Here is a 22,785-nt window from a genome sequence, read left to right as displayed (position 1 = left end):
AATGAATAAGAAAATAAATGAATAAATGAATAAATAAATAAATTATTAAACGAAATAATGTAAAAGAATTAAATGAAAAATTAGTATGTTAGTGATTTAATAAATGATTGAATAAGTAAACGAAATGGGCTACTTCACTTTACCCCACCCACTGTGCCCTGCATACTCTTAAATAATTGCTCAAAACAGTTGAAATAAAACAAAGTTTATGCTAAATAAATAAATAATGCACTAAGTTCTAGTGGGTCTCAATTAATGTTTAAAATTTTAATAACAAGAACTTGATCACCAAAAACAGTATTATTATATATTCGGCAATAAATGTGAAGCTTTAGAAAAATAGTGGAATTTTTCTCCCATAGGGCAGAGTGAAAAATAAAATATTTTTCTAATGAAATGTTTTATATTTAATTACTTAAAATTTTTTTGATCAAATGAATGAGTAAATAAAGGAATAAATGAATTAATGAATAGACAATGAAACAATAAATGAAGACATAATTCATTTAATATAAGAGATACAGTTAATAAAAAATCGTTGAAAAATAGTGAATGAATAAGAAAATGAGTCAATTAATAAATGAAGGAATAAAACTGAATTCATCGATAGATGGAAACGTAAGTTATTTAATACAAATTGAATAAGTAAACTAAATAAAATATTTTACTTAGCTTAGCATACACTTGACTAATTATACAAAGTATTCAAAATAAAAATGAGCTTAATATTAAGCAAATGAATACCACACCGAATATTAGTAGGTCTCAATAAATATTTAAAATATTAATAAAAAGAACTTTATCATTTAATAATAACGAAATTATTTTTGATTTAAAAGAAACATATATATAACAAAATGAGTATCTCTTTTTTTTTTTGAAAATTGCTTGTGTTATCATATGCTTTGATCTTTGAGTTAACTTTTTCCTGACTGGAATAAAATACATGTGTTGCTACATAGTTAAAATATTACCGGATAAATGGCGAAGAAAACTAAATATTTCACTTTGATCCGGTATTTTCACTATTTCACTTTGTCCGGTTTATCCCTTTGTTCGTCTATTTTACCTCGCTCCGCATTTCCCTATATTTTAATTTTTCCCGGTTATCTTCTAAAACAAAGTTTTGTGAATGAAATTGTGAGAAAAGAAAAAAACAAGGATTGCTTTTCTTATCGCCAAAAACTTTCCGGAACGGATCAATATTAAACTTTTACAGAAACTGCAATAACCTTCCTCTAATATTTTTCTTGAATTAGTCGAAGAACAGATCTTAATTCTTTTAGACATTTTGAGATATGAAATAAAGTCCGACAAAAACAAGAAATCTCTGCCAAAATCAATTTCTCACGTATTGTATAACGTTGTTTGGTGGTTTTTTGTAGAAGAAAGAAATTCATTTCCGGTGTATGGAGAAATTCCAGGCCCGTTCTTGTCATCATCAGTGTCCAATCAGTCGGAAATGACTGGAAAGAAAAAAAGATTAATAAAGGTATGAGTGATTGTTTTGTTCCAGAAAGTTATTGAGAGGTACAGCTGTAACGGAAGATAAAGGTAGGATGAATCACTTTAGAAAGAAATCTCTATTTTCCCGACACAAACAATGAGTATTTAAAAATATGAGCAAAAAAGAAGAATCTCTACAAGATAAAAAAAAAAAAAAGAAATGTTAAAGAAATTTTGAAACAATGTCCGTGATGGGCAAGCGTCCAGAAGAGCCCAGATCACCAGGTTTGAAATTTGTTGCTAAGTTACTTATTTGAATCCCGGGAGTTCACACCTGATTTTTTTTTTAATTTAAATTTCCGATTTATTTACTTATTTATTTATTTTATATTTTGGTAATTAATTTTTTTAAGATTAAATTTCACATAAAAGGCTTGTAACTTTTTTTCCCTTTGGAGATAGAAGCTTAGTTTTACGACCAGAGATCAAGACAGATCTGGAGTAAAAAATGTCACTTTTTTGTCAAAAAGAAAATTGTGGGAATATTCCCTCCCTTTTTATTGATAGATTTAGTGAAGAAAGTAAGTAGTGCCTAAATATCAACTAAGCTATAAAAATAGTAAAAAATCGAGCTAATAATGCGAAAACCTCTCGCTTTAATTAAGTTACAGCATTAAAACAAATTGCGTAGAACGCAGACAATTCTACCCTTGCCAACAATATAATATTATTATGTGCAAGTAGTACCCCCATATTCGGTAATTTATGTGAAAATTGTGCTTAAATTCGAATAAAAAAAGAACATTAATCGATTTTTTTTTTCGAACTGGTCTGCAAACCTTTCCGGTGCTGAAAGAAAGATGCTCTGAAAATTTCAGCGAAATCGCCCGGAAGTTCTCGTATCTTGCACGTTCACACAAACAGACGCTTTTTGGAGACTTCCTTTTATACTATGTAGAGATACCGAAAACAAAGAGACAATTCCCGCGAAAATTGTATAAAACATGTCCAAATAATTTGCGCAAATATTTCTGTTTTAATATATAATGTGAAAAAATTAAATTTGTATCAACTCTCTATATCCTACTACCCACTCTAATTATTAAAAAAATCACAAATCACCGCCGTAGCCAGGACTGCGGAGTCGGAGTGAAAATCGTGGAGTCGGAATCGGGCTGATTTTGGTCTATAGGAATCGGAAGTGAGAGTCGAAAAATTCAAAGAGTCGGAGTTGGATGCAGACTGATTTTGGGGCAAATTAGTTGGAGACGGAGTCTTAGGCGGTAAAACTTTAGCAGTCGGAGCCGGAGTCGGCCATTTTACCTCTGACTTCGCAGACCTGAACGTACCTACCATAGGGGATGTTTAAAACGGAAGTTGTTCATTGAAGAAGGAATTGTTATTGGGTTACGGTCATTACTTTGAAATAAGTGTAATGTGCTTGAAAGGACATTAACCGTAGTGCTGGCACTTCTTTATTTGAGCTATACATTTTAGTTCGAAATACAGTTACAGATTCCTACACTAACCCTCAGTGCAATGAGATAAACGACCATGGAAAATACTTTTGCTAGCATCTTTAGGTACATAGATGCTTTTTCTTTTCGTCAGCCGAAGGGGGTTGAGCTGTGCAACTAATAAACTTATTAAATAAGTTAAAAATGGCGTCACACAAGTTACAGGCATATACAAGATGTCCTGAAAAAGACTGACTGTTTTCAAAAAACTACAACAGGAGAACGGTTAATGATAAAAAACATATTCTTGCAGAAAATTCATGTGGTGGGCCCTAAATTTTTTCCCTCAGATATCCCAATTTTAGTTCAAAATGTTTTAAAAGATGGCGCTGCACATAGTAAACCGGTAAGTCAAAAACGAGGAATTGAAATTCACCAATTTTTCCTCCGATAGCGACATTGGATCACAGCCAACGATTGTTTGAAAATTTTGTTTTGTTTTTTGTTCATTATTTTTGAAAAAGTATGACGTAATTTTCTATATTTTTCTGGCTTACTATCTGCAGCGCCATCTATTGGGAAAAATTTCAACTAAAATTTGGAACTCGGGGAAGAAAAGTTTACGACTCACCACATGAATTTTCTGCAAAAATAATTTTTTTATCAATTACCATTTTCCTGTTATAAATTTTTAAAAAACTGTTAGTCTTTTTCAGGACACCCTGTAGTTGACTTACAGTGCATGGAAGCTGGAGGTCTGAAACATGGCAATTTTATCATTTTCACTGACAAAGCTTGGCCACACCTACCAGACTGCACTGAAGATAGGCCATAAAATGTACGATATACAGTACGAATCTTGATAACTCGAAGTTTATAACCCGAATATTCCTTTAACTTGAAGTTTTCATCGAGTCCCAAATTCTTGAAATTGGTGTGGAAATTTCCCACAACTCAAACTACCAATAACTCGATCGTTTTAGCCGGTCACTTAGGACTTCGCGTTATCAAGAGCTGATCAATTTAGGTACTAAATTTCAAGTTGTAGGGACAAGATTTTTTTCGCTGACACAGAGAACATAGAGACAATCACATTTTGAAAAAGGTCGATTTGAAAAAACTTCTTTGAGATCCGCTTTATGACCTTAAAAATTTAAACCTAATCAAAAATGGTGTGTATCGAAACCTCTATTTTTGGCTCGTAATACGCGTATGAGAAACGCATTGCACAAGTGCAAACGATTTTTTTATACTTTTCTTTTTGCAACACCTACGCTAAACATACAACGTAAGCTCTTTTAACTATTGCCTGGTTTCTAAACGCTAAATAGTGCAAAAAGGAAAGTTTAAAGTATTCATTTCAAAATGTTTGCACATCGTACTGGTGGTTACATTTCTCATTTGCAGGTGTTATGGTCTGTTGTGATAAAATATTATTTACTAAAGATGTAGTTAAACTGAGAATCATCATTTTTTTTTCTTTTTTCATTGCTAAAACTGAGCTAAGAAGCGAAAATCGACATAGGGGTCAAGTTTCAAAAACTAAGGTAACTAAATAAAAATTAATGAAATAAATGGAAAATTCAGCAAGATTACAAGAAAATAAGGACATTAAAACTAAAAATAACACCCATTTGCAAAATTTTCCAAAATTAGATTTATATACTATTTCTCCGAGAGCATAGCCGGACGTTGCTGATCATTAATGATCGTGTACCCCAGGAATAATTCTGTCAAGTAGCAAAAATTCGTGATTTGCAAGGAGCTTGCTAATTTTCGTAGGAATGGAATATATCTAGGAAGATTACATTTATTAATATTTCACCACCAGGTACTCTTTTTAACGGAATAAATATGCATTCCACAACAATGAATTTGCAATCAAAAACACTGAATGTACGTTCGACATACAATAACAGACAGACTTTTTATTTGCACTCATTGACTATGCGTTAGACCATAATGACCACGCATTCAACGATGATGAATTTAGATTTAAAATGCAACAACATAACATGTTTTCCTTTTTACCAAATGACTTATGCATTTGGCAACAATAAATATGTGTTCAACAACAATGAATGCACGTTCGACATACAATAACAGACTGACTTTTTATTTTCACTCATTGACTATGAGTTTGACTATGATGACCACGCATTCAACGATGATGAATTTAGATTCAACATGCAACAACATAACATGTTTTCCTTCTTACATAATGACTTATGCATTTGGCAACAATAAATATGTGTTCAACAACAATGAATGTACGTTCAACATGCAATACATCAAAGAGGATCTCTTTTCATCTACAATGAATAAACGATCAACAACAGCAAACATACGCCCAACATGAAATAACATGACGCATATTCCTTTCACACAATGACTATGCGTTCAACAAGATTTAATATGCAATCAACAACAATGAATATACTTTTGACATGCAATAACTGAATGCATTTTTATTTTCACTCAATGACTTTGCCTTCAGAAACAATGACTACGTATTCAACAATAATCAATGTAAGTTCAACATGTAACACCACAGCGCATATTCTTTTCACACAGTGATATGCATTCAGCAATAATGAATATATATTCAACAACAATGAATGCACGTTCAAGATGCAATAACACAACGCATATCCCTTTTCACCTAATGACTATGAGTAAACTTGCTAGATTTGCGAAATGTTCAACCGAGACACCGGAATGTCCCCCCCCTCTCCCCCTCCCTTCGTCGCTAATATTCAAAAGGGTACACACCTGCGGATGATTTTTGTAATGTTTTAGAGGGCAGTTTATTTTCAATGCTATGAATAAATAGTTACTAATTATGAACCTAAAACAGGAACATTAAAAAAATATCGTAAGTAGACAAAACTTGAACATTTTACTTCTTAGATGAAAGAAAAAATTTCGTTTGAAAAAACACTTTGAATGATGAATAAAAAAGTGAACAATATTTAAATATACTTTTCATTTTATAGCCCCCCCCTCCCCTTGTTTGTTTGTTTCTTTTTCTTTTTTTTTTTTTTTTTTTTTTTTTTTTTTTTGAGGGGAGGGGTATTAATCTTGTTGAAAAATTCTCGCAAGTTAATCCAGCATTAATTTTACAAGTTAACATTACACATTATAACGTTATTATCCCGAATAATCCTTCATTGTTTATTATTTTTAGACCTTTTTGATCATTTGTAATCAAATTTATCTTCTCCTCGGACATAAAGTAAACCGGCTGGGACACCAGGATATCTTCTGAAAGTTGGCACTTCCCGGTCAAACCGGAACGTCTGGTAAGCTTAACTATGTGTCACAACAAAGACTATTCGTTCAACAACAATGAACAAGCGATCAACAACAGCAAACGTGCGCTCAACATGAAGTAACATGACGCATATTCATATCACGCAATGAGTATGCATTCAACAACATTGAATATGTGATCAACAACAATGAATGTACGTTTAACATCCAATGACTAAACACATATTTAATTTCAATCGTTGTATCTGAAGACACTAAATATCACGCAATGAGCATGCATTCAACAACATTGAATAGGTGATCAACAACAATGATAATACGTTCAACATCCAATGACTACAACACAGATTTAATTTCACTCGTTGTATCTGAAGACACTAAATATCGCGCAATGACTAAGCCTTCAACAACACTGAATATGTGATCAGCAACAATGAATGTATGTTAAACATGAAATAGCTACAACAAATATTCGATTTCACTCGTTCTATCTGAAGACACTAAGATGTGTTTAGAAGCTATTAATATGCCATCACTGTAGTGGCGAGAAGTTATTAATGAAACGAAATGACACTCTTTCAAACTTTTCTCCAGCCATTACACCTTACCACGACTCTTTACCAATAATATTTGTACATTCTCCTCGCTCTATACTTCCCATTTGCTGACTATCGAAATTCTATAACACTTGTCTCGGGGCGAAATAATGCATTTTTCATTGCTGAAAAGGTGATTGATGAAGCATTTTTCTGCATTTTTAAGACCTCAAAATAAATAAACTCACTGGGATAATAATCGCTAGAGGAAATACGTCCAGCTCATTTGAAGCATGTTCACAGTTTCATGCCTCAAAATATTTTGCGTTGAAACTAATTTCTACATTTAGCTAATTAGTTCTTAATATGGTTGATTGCTTCATTTCAGTTGATAAGTGATTTAAATTCAAAATCGGTTATTTTTACTTACTAGCTTTCCGGCATTGCACGGTCTACCTCGAAAATAAAAGTTATGTCAATTGACGCGTCTTCAACAACTAGACAATTATAGGAAAAAAACCTGTAAAATTTCCTGGCAAAATAAAGGTTCTTAAATAACGTTAAAGGCAAATCTAGAAGTCCCGGTTAAATTAAACGCAAACTTCCTTTAACCCTCTCAGTGGCAGTGGTCGCGCTGTGAAACCACTAATTTATAAAAAAAATTCTCTGTTTTTTCCGAATATTTTGAATTAAAATAGCTTGAGTCCTCTTCTTTTAAGTTCAATTAACAACATTAGATGGCAGAATAACAAAAAATGTTTTTTTCGTAGGCTCAATTTCTTGTTCAAATCATCAAATTTTCAATTTTTCGTTTACCCCAAAAATTGGAATCTTTTTCAGATTTTAAAAATTTTAATTAGCGCTGAAAGAGTGAATCATTTTTCTTCATTTTACCAGAAGTAGTCAATCATATTGTTCGAAAAGATTCAAATTCATTTTTACATGGATAATATGTTTTTGTCCTTCCCCAGGTGGATGGTGTGAACAAATGGGGACACCACCCCAGCGAAAAAAATTCTGAAAAAAATATTTTTAACTGAAAAATCTATGTCCAGATGATCAAATAAACCCACTTGTGGTGTTTTTTCTTAAGATTCCTCAAAAATTAATGACGCGCCCCTGAAAGGGTTAATACAGCTAAACTCATTGATTATCTTCTGCTGGCTGAACAAAAAAAAAATAAATAAATGGCCGAAAAGTAATCAAAAGGGAAAACTTTTAAATTCCATCATTACAGGAAAAGCTTCAAAACAAAAGCAAGAATTTTATTTGTTCTCACTCGAGAAAAAATAGCAACAGATATTTATTTCTTTTCAATTATTTTATTCACGCTAACTAAAACTGAGCTCGTGCAGATGATAATTTTCCAATTTAAAATTAATTTTCGCTTCCTAAAGAATGCTTATAGCTTTTCTCCTGGTAGTTTTACAGCCTTGGTAGCATTGAAATCCGAAGGAAGTAAAGCTACTTCATGAGCATTTTTTGCGGTCTTTCGAATGAAACTGAAATCAAGATAATTAGATAATTATTCCGGGTAGAAAGAGCCATATAATGCCATATTCGGATCCTAAAGTTAAAATTTGAACGGTTCGGTACTTTTTTGGCGTTCTAAACCCCCCTAGGTTCTTCTTGGGTGCCCAAGTACCTCCCTGATAAAGGTAGCCCAGATCCGTCGTAAACTGAACTTGTATGGGGAACATACATGCATGCGTACATAAATATTCTTTGTTTTATTTATATAGATTACCACCAACTACTCGGTATAAACAATCTTAATTTAGACAACAAAAATTGAAATTGTTCTTCAACTTGAGCAATTAGCCCCTATAATTAACGATAAGTACTTTCAATTCAAAATCAATGTTATTATTATTTATTAAAATTTTTACTCTTATAATCAAGCCGTATAGCTCATTTTTCAGATAGTTAAATTTAAAAATTTGATGCTTACGAAACCCATCTACTAATCGGGATAAACAATAATAACTTAGACGCCAAAAATTTAAATTGCTGTGCAACATTAGCAATCAGTCCCTATACTTAATGAGAAATATTTTCAATTCAAAACAGATAACTTATTTTGTAACATATTAATATTTTTGCACTTAAAACCAGGGCATATGGCTTATTTTTCAGAGAATTGAGTTAAAAATTTGATGCTAACGTAACCCATCAACTACTCACTGTTAAAAATTTCGCAATAAAAATGGTTAAATAACAGTTAACATAATGGTTATTTCACCGTATTCACTTTCTACAGTCAAATGACCATTAAAAAGATGGTTTCCAAACCGTAAATTGTGAGAAAACTGTGGAAAAACGGTGCATTGACCATTTCATTCCAAACCGGTTAATGAACCTTAATCTGAAATGCGCCACCGAAACTGACAGCCAATAGGAATTTAGTCCGCAGCCCGCCGAAGCCATTACTCAACATCGAAATTCGAAGTAAAGTGAAGCGTGGACGAAAATATAGCACGTGCTTTTCGTCCCGTGTAGGTGGGAGCTATTGCAAGAAAGTTGAAAAGGTAAATAATTTTATCATTTATCGAATTGTTAATAGTTTTTAATTTCAACATTAAATTCAGCTTGAATGTTCATATACCGAATAATATTTTTTTAATTATTAGGAAGTAGTAAATGACTGACAAACTTATCGGCAGCCATTGAAAGAAAGCTCAAAGGTAAATGTTTTCATCATTCATCAGATTTTCATTAGTTTTTAATTTCAACGAGAAATCCAGCGTCCGTGAATGTTCATATGCGGAATAATAAAATTTATCCGCAAGCAAATGCAATGCTTACCCTAATAATTATTCTGAATTTTTTATTGTAATTGCAACTGTTTGGGGGGGGGGGGAGGGGATCAGCATTAATTTTTTTAAGTGATAATGTACGACTAATATTTGTTAATTTACCGATTACTGTTATTACATTACGCATAAAAATGAATGCCATATAACCTTCGAACTGAAATAATAATAATAATATGTAGAGACGTACCGAGTGCTCGGTAACTACTTGGTACTCGGCCAAATTTTGATCAGATATTAAAATTTATAAAAAAAAAAAAAAAAGAGCAAGCATTATATTCTGCAATCATTTACAATTCAAATTTATAGGTCAAATTTAAATTTTGAGAGTAATGAAGTTTGTAATGCTTCAATGGAATAAATCTTTATTTTAATGTCTCCAAAGTTAATAAAACTTATTTCTTAAAAATTGTGCAAAATAGGCAAGTATAGAAAATATGAAATTTTTATATTAAAAATGGATTTTTGCTACAAACAAAAATTAGTTATAAAAAATATTAAAACACCTTTGCTTAAAAAATAAAAGGAAATAAAACAACCTTAAAAGTACAGTGCAGGAATACTGCAGACATGTCTTTTGTGTTACAAGGAATTCCTTTTTCAATGCACAAAATGTGAGCTCGTGAATTTAAAGGCATCCGACAGAAGTCCGATTTTTTTCTCTCGAATGTCTTTACATTCTTTAGCTCAGATTTTTGCACTGAAAAAAACGTTCTTTGTAACGCAGAAATGTATGTCTGCTGTGTTCCTGCACATTTGTTTTATCTGCTTTTAAAAATTATTTATGTTTGGCGGACTATAGCTATAATTGAATGGTATAATTTGTTTTAATGCCAACTTGATTAATCATACCTTTTATTTATTTTTAATTTTGAAAATAATTTTTTTGTAAAATTTTTGTCATAAACAAAATTGTTTAAATAATCCATAGTTGAATTTCAGCAGGAATTTAGTTATAAAAACTATTATATGGACAAGGGGGTCTATACTACTATTAAAATAAGTTCAAAATTCATGACATGTGTGTCCGTGGTTCTTCTTAAAACATAATTGGCACTTCGTAACTCGGCCGAGTACTCGGTACTCGGCCAAGCAGTTAAAGGCCGGGTACTCGGCCAAAGTGCTACTCGGTACGTCTCTAATAATGTATTACGTAAAATATGTAACTAACGGTCAATGTTATTCTAGTTACCGGTCATTTGGAAGATCAGAGGGCCAATCAACCCTTTCAAGTGGATTTGAAAATTTTGTGCAATTTTTCCTTTTTATGCAAGGAGTATATCATATCCTCCCCCCCCCCCCAAACACACAAAACATTGAAATTAATCGCCTGCTGTTCTGGTATCAATAATAGTTTTGTAACTTCTGTGCTGAGTATGTACTCAGTCTTTGAACAATGCTGGGTAGTTATTTTAGTTCAATAATCATACGGATTATGTTTTAAGATAATAAAGCATCGTGGATTTCTACATGAATTAGAACTCAAGCTATAAACGTTTGAATACTAAGTATCTGCAGTCAAGTTTAATCTTATTTACGTTTTGTGATGAATTTCGCACCTCTTTACTGGCTACGAAAAATATGTTTGCCAATTCTATTCAATATTTAAACCTGAAATTTGGCATGCATGTTTTGTAAGTATGTAACAGATTGCAGGATTTGTAAATAGATACATTTCCATTAATGTCCCGTTAATTTTCCGTTGGCGTCAAAACTAGGTCCCTTGATAAGTTTAATAATATCATAGCTATAGGTTGCAAAATATGGTATCCGCAAGCTGCTTCTCTAACAGGGTGGCGACAGGAACTGTGAAAAAAAGTTCCCTGATTTTTCCCTGATTTCCCTGATTAAGTTCACCAAATTTCCCTGATTACGTTACCAATGACAATGGCTTCCTTTCTTTGGTTTACTTGAAGTACATTGTATGTTTGTTGGTTGATTTGATTTGATTTTTATGGCGCAAGAGCCCTTGAGGGCTATACTGCGCCAAACCATATTTTATTATGTGCTATTTATTTTTTATTAAAGAATATAGTATGTAAAAGCATATTTTGAAGAAGAAAGCATAAAACTTCAAGTGCCAGTATTAAAAAAGTGCAGCCGATAAAAACATTTAAACAATTTGATGATAAAGACAAAATGGACAAAAAAATATCTTGAAAAACAAAGGAAGGACGAAATCACATAATGACGAGACAAACACTAAATTAAAAAGGAGAATCCAATCTCCTGGAGGAAGGAGTACAAATTGCGATGGGGTGGATCCCCCAGCAACTCCTTTAAAGATGGGTTAAAATTATTGAAATATTTATAGCGAATTAAATTACAATTTGGGCAGTTGCATAAAATGTGCAACACTGTCTGATTTACATCACATGTAATGCATGTTGGAACTGGTTCATGACTTAAGAGATATTTGTGGGTGAATCTGGTATGTCCAATGCGAAGTCGAGCTAATAAGACTTGTTCTCTCCTGGTGATATTTAATAATCCGAAACCTCTAGTGGAGGGCTGGATCGAATGCAGTTTATTTTGGATTTCTGAATTCCAAGTCCCCTGCCAATACGTGTTGAGGCTTACAACGATGGCGTTTTTAATATCATTGAAAGGGACACTATTATCAACCAGGATACTTGCAGCTCTGGCAGCTGAATCGGCTGCCTCATTGCCTGCAATGCCCACATGACCAGGGATCCAACAAAAGGTAACTTGAAAATTATTTTGCATAAGGTTTTTGTATAAAAGATATGACTGGATGACTATAGGATGGCTGTTATTATTGCAATGAGTGATGGCTTCCACTGAACTCTTGGAGTCAGTGTATACTATCCATTTTTGTTGATTAGACTGGGCTATTGATTGGAGAGATTTAAATATAGCTTTTATTTCTGAGGTAAACACTGAGCAAGATGGGTTTAGTTTTTCTGCGGTAACTTGATCGTTAATTATTGTAGCAAAGCCGACGTGATCGCTTGTTTTTGACCCGTCAGTGAAAATGGAATTGTATTCAGAATATTTGCTTTTTATGTCATGAAAAATTTGTTGATACACTGTATCTGCAGTAGTTTGTTTGGGGAATTTTGAAAAGTCACCGATTATGGAGGGTATTACTTCGCACCAATGTTCAATTAGTTTTATTGTGTTGGCAGTTTTGAAATCTGATTGCTGCAGGTCTGACAGTACCCGACGCATTCGGATCCCAAATGTTGGGGTCATCGAAGGCCGATGTAGAAATAAAGCATCATTAGATGGATTAAAAATATGGAGATGTAGTGGGTAATTGGTTACACTCTTTATAAAGAATCAATTCAAAATTCAGTCAAAGATAGTCTGCCATGGTAAATGGTTCATTTCTACGAAAGCCACAATATATCAGATGATATATAAAGCTAATAATTTCCTACATGTAAATGGGCAGTTTTGTGAAATCTTGTTTGTTCTGACAAATGAAAAAAAACATATTTATTTTGTTGTTCAAGTCTATAATGATTGGTTAATTCCTGAGAGAGATATACATGTGATTGAAGAAGTAACTCCTGAGCAATACAAGTGTGTTTCTTATTCAAGTGATTTGTTAGATACGTACCCTCTGAATAGTTATGCAACTCACAATGGTGAAAAAGTAATAGTAAGAAAACATAAGTTTGCTTTGCTTTTGGAAGATTAGAGTTGACAAATTCAAATTATATTTGTTGTCTGTTAATTATCAGGGCTTTTGTTTTTTTTAATCAAAGAGTCAAATTTCTAAAATTTAAATAATGATTTTTTTTTTAGACATGACTTTGGAATTTTCCAAGACGTCAGTTTAGAGAAAAACTCACAAGGGGGGGGGAGCAATATTTTATTTACTCTCAAATATTATAGTTTGTGCAAAACAGTTAAATTAATTCTGTTGCTGGACATTTTTTGTAATTAAAATTATTTTTGTATATAGAATTTTTTTTTCTAAATTGAAATTTGAATTGTTGCTTTTTATTATTGTTTGTAAGCCATCACACATCAGTTATATAACCTATCTTATGCAAGTTTTGTGGCAAGAGCGAGCATTTAATTAAGATTGAACATTTAATTAAGATTTTTAGTTGATTGTTGAGTTTTTTCCTTCAATTTTTGGAGACATACCACAATTGTTGCTAGTGATGGATTTGCTTTTTGACCCTTAAAATTTGTTTGATTTTTTTTTCTTTAAAAAGTAGACCTTTTGACATCAAAAACTAGTTTTTGCTGTCAAAAATATTGTTTAAAACGGTAGAAACTGATTTCAATTGTCAAAACTTTTGTGTTTTTAAAAAGATTTCCTGCATAGTATGTTTTCTAGAGTGAGGAATTTTCATATAGACATTATCCTGCTCGATCTCTGCATGGAAAGGGAGGTAAAAATAAATATCTTAAATAAATAGCACATGTTCAACCATAATTTTTGAGCCCCCTTTTTTATGCAAAAAATTTTGTGATTTTTCCTCCCAGACTAGAATGGATTATGATCAAGTACTAACAAACCTCATTATGAACACACTAGAAGATATAGATAAATCAGATATTGAAGAAATCATAAAGGTACTGAAGAGTATTGGAGTAAAGAAATTCCCACACATAATATGTCCAAGAAGCGGATCTCTCTGAACAACTGACTAAAATCCAAGCAAGAATGCTTGTTGATGCGTTTCAAAGTATGCATATAATTTTTACATATTTATTGCCATATTCTTCAAAAGTGTTCAAAAATGTTTTTTTTTCAAAGTAATAACAATAGATATGCTTTATTTACACTGATGTTAATATTTTAACTTATAGGATAATGCACTACATCTTTAATATGTTCTCGCTTAGGATAGTAAATGTTTTATTAAAAGAATACATTCATTCATTTTAGCCACAATTTCTATGTTCGTAGTTTTATTATATTTGGTACACAATAGATGAAACACTTTTTCACTATTGCATAGTTATCCAAAATTAAGAAAAAATTGTAAGCCAGTCGAGTCGATAACAGAATGCAAAAAAAAAAAAAAATGTTTTGTTAAAAGGTAGATCAATTTTAATGCAGCAAAATAAAATTTCTAAAGGTTTAAGAACTCGCCCTTTTTTCTTTTGGCCTTTTTTTTTTAGAATGGAATATCTTCAAAAATTGGAAATAAAAAATAAATCATAGGCCTTCTTTTAAAGTTTTAAACTATTTACACTTCAGTAGCAAACTACTGTTAAGTAATAAATTATGTCTTAACTTTTTTCATATTTTATTAGACAGTTAATATTTTTCATTTTCAGCTGCTGTTAATAGTGCTGACGAAAGCAGGCGCTTTATCACCTGCGCAGTGATTCCGGAATCTCCAGAGACAGCATATACGATAATTCTAGAAGCTCAGACAACAGTTTCTGCCACACCATTACCTTCTACAGCTTCCGAAAAGGCTGTAGATGATTTACTATGTGTGAGTTGGCATCTGCTACCAAAAGAAGCAGTTCAAAATTTGGAAAGGGGGAGGATTTGAGACCTGTGGATTTTCGCTCCATGGTAAGGGTCATTGTAGATGACGTATTAAAGAAAGATTCAACCCCCTCCAAAAAATTTGTTGCAAAGGTTGCAGAGCAGTGTGTAAAAAAATATCCTTTGCTTAGGGATAAATTCAATACAGTTACCCTGGGCACAGGATATGACAATCTAGCTTACAGGTTGTATACACGAGTGGAAAATGTCAGGAGGAAGCCTAACAGCTGCCAAGATTCTCCACCGGTGAAAAAAAGGCGAGTCCAGATCGACAGCTATGGGTGCACAGCCTTTGAGCCTCTTTTGCCAGAAGACATATCTGTGGATGAGCTTCTCGCCAAAAAGGGGATTTTACAGCATTTAAGCATGAGTGATGGAAGCAGATCGAGCCATTGAGCTTCTGAAGGAGACCTATTACCTACAGAGAATGGCGATAAATAAAAATGTGCCAATGGAAGAATTAATGATGAATTGCCCAATCCTTTTTACTGAAAGGGGCATTGAAGCCCACTCTCATCTTCTGACTGATATAAAGCTGACAGATGTTTTGCAAAATACGGTACTATCTAAAGGGCGGAGAGCCTGCTTTCCTTTTTCCGTTCACACAGTAGGAAGGATGTCAGAGCGTTCATGGTAGAACTGGATATGAACATCTGCAGCCCAAATGAACTGCTTTTGCTGGTGCTAGGACTGGCCAAACATTTCGATGAGTCAACTGAAGCAGTCTTTTTTATTGATGAGGTAACAGCACTAAAATGTTTGATTTGATTGCATGATAAAATTAAATATGTTTCTTCTTTCTTCTAATGATAGGATCGAAATATCTTTTTGTAATATGTTTGGTTAGGAGTGTTACTTCTGCAGGGCCTTCATAGTGGCTGTCGACACATTTGCATTTTTGATTTTTTAAATAAAACATCTCAAAAATCAGAGCTAAGTAATGAAAAACATTCAGGCTGCCGAAATAAGTTTTAAATGCTTGTATAGAAGTGAAAATGCAGAGAGAAAGTTTTAAAATATTATAATGAATAGTCACTTTGCTAGTTCTAAGCGTTGGACTGTAAAAAAGCAAATTTAGAACCAAACTTTGTTAAAAGACTCTTCTCGGACTTATTCAAAAAACGTTAAATGATAAAATTCTATGAAAAAGAAACACAAATGGTGCTTCACGTTAAATTAAGTGGAAACAAAGATCTCTGTTATCCCTACAAAGTACAACCAGTGCAAAATGTCGGAAAATATTTATAATGTATCAGCCAGGGTGATTTGTGGATGCATTAATTATTTAAAGTTTTTAGTTCGTACTGTTTCAAAATATCTGATATCCTATATCAAAATATCGAATACTTTTGATATTTTCAAAAATATTATGATATTTTCAAATCCAGGTTATTGGTTTATATTGATTTTAAATATGAATTTTTTTTAACTGCATCTCCTACTTTACGAAATTCTTACACTGATTACTGGATATGTGTGTTAAAAGTTTTTCACCGAGTTATCTTCTTGCAGGTCTTCAATCCTCATAATCCGCATCCTAATCTCCCCAAGTATCCATGTCTTGTTGGAAAAGGTATGTAATCAATTTGTGGTTTTTAGTTATTGATATGAAAAATTAACAAGAGCATGACCTTTCTGAAATACCTACGCTGTGGTTTCTCTTCATGGATAAAGCTAATTGAAGTTTTAAAAAAATGGTTGTCAGCCGTTTCTGCTGATGTTTATCCACTATAATATTAAAATCTGTTCGCGTCCGTCTGTCTGTCTGTCTGTCTGAAGATCGATCTTCTCAAGAACCGCTGCTTATCGAGAGTCAAACGAGATACCGATCAATTCGAAAATTTCCAAAGAAAACAATAGGATCAATTTCGTAATTGTGCTACTTTAATTAGCGGAGATATTAATTAAAACGTTAATTAACATAACGTTATTCAGGAATTTTTATTTCTTTCCTGTTGCCATTTTGCATATGCGTAGGCAAGTAAAATTCTAATAATTGTTTTAAAAAAGATTTTTTGGCTGCTGTCCAAGTCTTAAAACAACGTTTCCATCCAGAATTTCATTTTAAATTAGTTTAAAATTGATTGCCCTATTCGGACATAGCCTTTATTTTATCGTCTGTCCTTTTTTTACTTTTTACATTCAACGTTCTTAACTCTTTTCTTTCAGCATATGAAAGTTGTTTCTTTAGCTATGTTTATTGATTGTAGTGTAAGTTTATCATTCACCTGCCTCATATTTTGGTACACTTAGGATGTGCGACTAATTATGTTTATTTTGTTGGACTTTTTCCCGTCACATGGGTGAGTTTTCGAATTGTAATAACTCTCTTTTTCCTTCCTGTTTCTATTTTTAAAATACAGTTTATATCGTTAAAAGAACATGTTAAATTAAGATTGTTTGGATTTCTTTGTGAAACAGAGTTGAACAAAAAAGATTGTTTTTAAGGATTTTAACTAAAGCTAAATTGGAATATGATGACTTGGTATTAAATTAATGCTTATTGGTAGTAATTTAGTCTTGGTGCTTTAGTTTCACGTAATCAACCAAAAAGTATGTGTCATTCTATGTAAAAAGCTGATTGTAATTGTACATAAATAGTTCAGATATAGTCTATCAGATGTAATTCATTTTAACGTGAGCACAGATTATTATAGTTGATAATGCATATATTTTCATCTTTTGTGCTAATTGAAAATACTCATAACTTGTATCATTGATAACTATGACTAACGTTAAAGAGATTTTTGACAAAAATATGCTCTTCTGGTGTTTCGCAAACCTTACATGACGCGTATTTATTTACTCCTTAGCGCTTTAGAAACGGATGTCAGAGTAATACAAAAACATTAATTGGACATTTCTTTCATTTTTCAAGTAGCCCGTGTAACGCCGGGCACGCAACTAGTTTATAAATAGTTTTTGTCGCGTTCGCAAGGTTACCAACCTTTGAGAAATAAAATGAAAGAAAGGGGGCTCAACCAAGCCTCCCTCAAACAGAAGTCTTAAAGCAGACCTGTAGCTGATGGAAAATTCAGCAAACACCTTATAGGAATGTCTTGAATCTCCCAAGGTTTAAGCAAATGACAACCTAGGTGTTCAAGCCGATTGGCAGAAAACACTTCACAATCACAAAATGTGTAACAATTTCCTCATTAACAAGGCAACCCGTACAAGTTGAATCATTGCTGACACTCATAGTAAGGCGCAATGACCAGTGAGAAGACTAGGGTTTCCAATCCCACGCCAAATCCAGTCCCGCGGGTTTTCGAGATAAGGAGCCAATCCCGCGGGATTGACTTTATTCTTCTAAAACAAATTTTTTGTCAAAAAGAAAAAGTTATGCATTTTAGGAAGGACTGTTGTTATTACTTGAATCAATAGTCTTCTTAAATTCCGTACAGCAATTGCAAAGCACTACAAAGTCGGATCCTAATTAGCAATATCGTTTGGTAAGCAAAAGTGTGCCGCTCGTACGGGATGGTAAAGGATTTTTGCTCTAAAAAGAATGCGCTTGGTGGAAACACGTGCTGTGGCTCCGCTGCACTTGGTTTTGCTAAAATTAAACAATTGTGGACATTTAGGAAAAGATCAGCATTAACTTCATCACCTTCTGAAATAGATTTTTTTTTTCCTCTTGCTGGCTCAAGAACTGCAAATTCCGGACAAAAACGATGCCTCTTGGATGTGTGTTTTGCTTAGAGAAGTGCTCCAACATTGCATTCAGGCTACTCCAGCGGGTTTTGGAATATGTAATACACTTTCTTTATTATTTTTTTTTCCCAAAACGTAATTTACTGGATTTTAAATTTTAGTGATGGTTTTCGTAAAGGCTTATAAGTTTTAAGCATTTTCTCAATTGCTGAATGTATGAAAACTGAAACCTCGAATGAGAATACCAATTCATTCTCAGAAAAATATACTCTATTTTTATTGTGTTCTTAAATGGGTAAATCCATGGTTGGTCATAAAAGACGCAGTTTTTCTTGCAGATATACGAGGAAGAAGATTCAAACTTCAGATATTCTTGTGAAAATAGTCGTTTAATGAGCAGCAAAAGCTGGAAAATGCTGAAACGGGAAAAAAAATTAAGGGATTGGGAATCCCGAGGGATCACTCTCGCTAAATATCTTGCAGGATTCGGGATCGAGATTGGAAACCCTAGAGAAGACCAATAGCCTTCCTAACACTATTTCTATTGAGACTTAAGAGTTCTTTTTCCCTAATACAAGGACAGTTAAGTTCCTTTGTCTGACGTGCCTATCTAAGTTACTCCAGTTGTGATACTGTTCAATCCAATGATTAATTTATGTAAGTGGCAAATGTTGGCGTTAAGCAGCAACCCTCTTTGTTTACTTCCGCTATCAGTTTTCCCTGAATTCACTGCAGTGAACCTAACCTTTGAGAAACATGTGTGGGGATTTTGAGGCCTATTTCAAAATTTTGCCAAATAAATCGGTTTTTTATATAAAAAATAATTAAACAAAACTACATCTAAATATCTTTGTTTTTATGCTTTGCTAATTATGTAAATAAATTATTAATGTCTACACAGAGAATGTGTAGTAGGCATAAGTGAGAGATCACATGCAGAAGGGTCGTTCTCCAGAAAACTTAACTTTTGAACACAAATATTTTTCAACTTTGAAACCTTTTGTTTTCTTTTTTTTTTTTTTTTTCATTCTTACATGAAAGAGTTACCCACTAGATGTAACCATAAACAATGGCCCAGCTAAGTTTCAATTATTTTACTCATAAATAAAAAAAAGTCTTGTTCAGGGAAATTAAAAAATAGAAAAAACTTTTAATATTTAAAAATAGAGTTCAATTTAATATCAAAGTTGTAAGTTTGGTAATTGTGCAAAAAAACAATCAGCTATTTTAATGAATAGTAGGAACTTAATATTAAGCTCTCTTAATTAAAGTACGGCTTAATTAGTAGTTTTAAATTAGGTTAAAAAATACTATTTAGTAAATTTGAGGATATACTAGCAATTTATAATTTTAGTAAAATGCGTAATAGTGATGTATTTCACCTCCATCAGTTATTTTCACCTCAGAAATAATGACATTGATAAGGTCTGTCACGGGGGTGAGGATCTTTCAATTAATGTAAGCCTAATAGATACATTTTTCACGGAAAATTTTTTTTTCTTCATTGCTAAAATCTGCACATGTTAAGCATATGAAAACATGTTAACTTTTTAACATTAATTTGCATCCCTGAAATTCCAGTTCACAGAGGTGAGATGTCAGAATAACCACACTAAGCTTTTAAAGCAAACTCAATCTTCTTGATTTTCAACAAAAATCTCTCAACTTCAACTATGGCTGAAAATAAACAAAGGAGCTCCTTGCATCATGGAAAATAAAATTTTGTGTCATTACTGCCAAGTGTTAATGAGGAATGGCATTTTGTGTTTAGGTAACGGAGGTGAGAGTTTATTGTGTGACATGACTCCTTGTCCTACTAAAACGAACTAAAACACAATATTAAAAAAATAAATATACTTAAACAATTAATATTTGAGACACTTGTGAAGGGAATGATAAATATATATATATAAAAGTATATATAATAAATAAATATATACTTTTCATTAAATAAGTTGTTAAGCAACATGAACAGCCACACAAGGTGTGTGACATGCCACGAAGGTGAGAATTCACATGTTGTGGACCAAGAATAAACTAAAATAAAAAATATTATTAAAAAATTGTTGGCAGGTTTAAATAGATATAGTTTTGATGAAACTAAAAATCATTGTTAAGTGAATTGTTTCTTAAAGTTTTCACTGTAAAAGTCTTGTGACAGAAAAGTTACTTTTTGAAGAATGACCCAGAAGGGAGCTCAAGGGATAGTTGCAATATTCAACCCTGCATTTATCTTCAATATTACCTTATTAATATAGAATTATTAAAAAATTGTTTAATATGCCTGTGTTTGTTTTTCTCATTTATTTAATGTATACATTATTTTTTTTTCGTTTAAGGAATATCATTGATGCAATGTGAAGAGTTCATGTTAACTATTGATGGGGTAGCAGTGAACTCGTCCATTAGAGATATTACGATGGCTGTTGCTTCCTGGTTTGCTAGTTATTCCTTTTTTAACTGCGTCTATCCAGCGGAATTTGCATGCACCTTAGAATTTTTTCAGAGGTACTAACTATTTATATTTGATTTATTATTTATTTTTGTTTGTTTCTCCCACAAACCATCTCCCCCAAATGAGCCAAATTTCATGCAGGTTGCCACTGCATGAAATTAAAGCTTCATTTAAAGGATCTATTTGGTATTCTTAAAACTTGAACGCTGTTTTCTCTTGCATTGATGTGGTAATGGAACATATTTAAAAAGTAATTAACAGCTCGACAGTTTTGAAGAGTCCTTAAGTTTAACGTCAATTATTTCATGCTTAAATATTTTTTCTTTAAATGAAAACTTTTTAACGTATACTGGCATTCTTTCTTGAAATTTTGCTTGTATACGGGACAAAATTCTCTTACAATGAGGATATTAAGTAGGGTCCCAATTACATTTATTTCAGTTAATTGGCTCAGGAAAAAAAGTTTTTAAAAAATACATTACAATAATCCTGTATTAAAACTTTTGAAGTGGTTATAAATTTTCTACATTTTATTATAAAAAGTAAAATTTTGTACCTATGAACTGGTGTTTTGGTTTAGATTTATTGTTTGCTTTTAACTAGTGTAACTGCGAAATGTATTTCAATTTGTAAGTTATGTTGTATATTATGTGTATTTAGTTTTTGGTCAGATTCGGGTACCTCCATTTAAATCAACCCATGAGCCACAGGCCAACATGAACGCTAAGGTTTTCTTAACAAATCAGCATGTTCTAATGTGTATTAAGGAAAACATTTCAAAAGATAAATAATTTTGCTCTTTTTGCAATTTGAAACTGTTATTATATTATGTTTGTTTTAGTTGACTAATCTAAACTTGTGTTTCAGGTGCTTTGTTGGAATAAACCCAGCATCTGGCTCCAAGGCCGAAAGAAGAGTTGGAAAAAAATTTCATCGGGGAGTTCATCCCAAAATTTTGAATTTACTCAAAAAAGTTAACGAGTTTGACAGCTGGGTCAATGATATGAGACATAAATAATTTTTTTACATCTGTAAGAGTGAGTAAAACGACAACAGCGCCTGTATAAGTACAAGAGTTACAAACTCAGCGATGCTGAGTTTTTAACTCTATTTCAATTCTTTATTTGTACTTATACACGTTGTTGTCGTTTTACTCATTCCATAGTACAAAGTTTTTCAACTGCTTTTTTACAATCCATCTGTAAGAATTAAAAAATGTTATGCCAAACCAAAAATAAATAAGATATCCACATTTGGTTTCATTATTTTTTTGTTTAAAATGTTTCCAATAAAATATTTAAGTACAGAAGAAAAACAAATAACATCTTGTTATAACATGAGTGCTCTCAAGGAAATTGTAGAACATTTACTTGTTGATGGGGGGAAAAGTGAAGTGAGTGCAAAATGAGCTGCATTTTATATTTAACTATTCTCCATAATTTATGCCTTTATATTTAGCGTTCCATAACGGTATGATGAAAATGAAGGATGTGCCATAACTCTTAATAGTTCCAGTTTCTCACATAAAATGCTCGTGAATTGTTGCTGAAGTGAAAAGTTTTATGCATGTGTTAAATGTACTACAGTAAAAAGAAAAATCCCATTTACATGAAAAATTTATCAATCCCCCCCCCCCCCATGAATAAATTTTAAGGGTATACAT

The 22,785-nt window shown here is 32.4% G+C and overlaps 2 protein-coding genes across 2 annotated transcripts in view; both read left to right on the top strand.

The window, feature by feature from the left end:
• Positions 1 to 14,844, top strand: part of LOC129230202 (major facilitator superfamily domain-containing protein 6-like) — a 50,676-nt gene extending 35,832 nt beyond the window's left edge. The window contains exons 5-6 of the mRNA XM_054864602.1: positions 13,993 to 14,082; positions 14,794 to 14,844. Of these exons, the coding sequence (XP_054720577.1) occupies positions 13,993 to 14,082; positions 14,794 to 14,844 (141 nt within the window). The remainder of the gene's footprint in view (positions 1 to 13,992; positions 14,083 to 14,793) is intronic.
• A 109-nt stretch (positions 14,845 to 14,953) lies between these two features.
• Positions 14,954 to 22,140, top strand: LOC129230201 (uncharacterized). Its single transcript, XM_054864601.1, is given in 6 exon segments — positions 14,954 to 15,391; positions 15,393 to 15,584; positions 15,587 to 15,754; positions 16,526 to 16,586; positions 21,007 to 21,175; positions 21,990 to 22,140. Coding segments are annotated over 6 exon segments (1,179 nt in total).
• Positions 22,141 to 22,785: the final 645 nt, after the last annotated feature.

This window comes from Uloborus diversus, chromosome 9, assembly GCF_026930045.1.
Source record: "Uloborus diversus isolate 005 chromosome 9, Udiv.v.3.1, whole genome shotgun sequence".
Classification (NCBI taxonomy): Eukaryota; Metazoa; Arthropoda; class Arachnida; order Araneae; family Uloboridae; genus Uloborus; species Uloborus diversus.
Note: the sequence above shows the minus strand (reverse complement) of the source record. Positions and strands in the feature narration are given on the sequence as shown.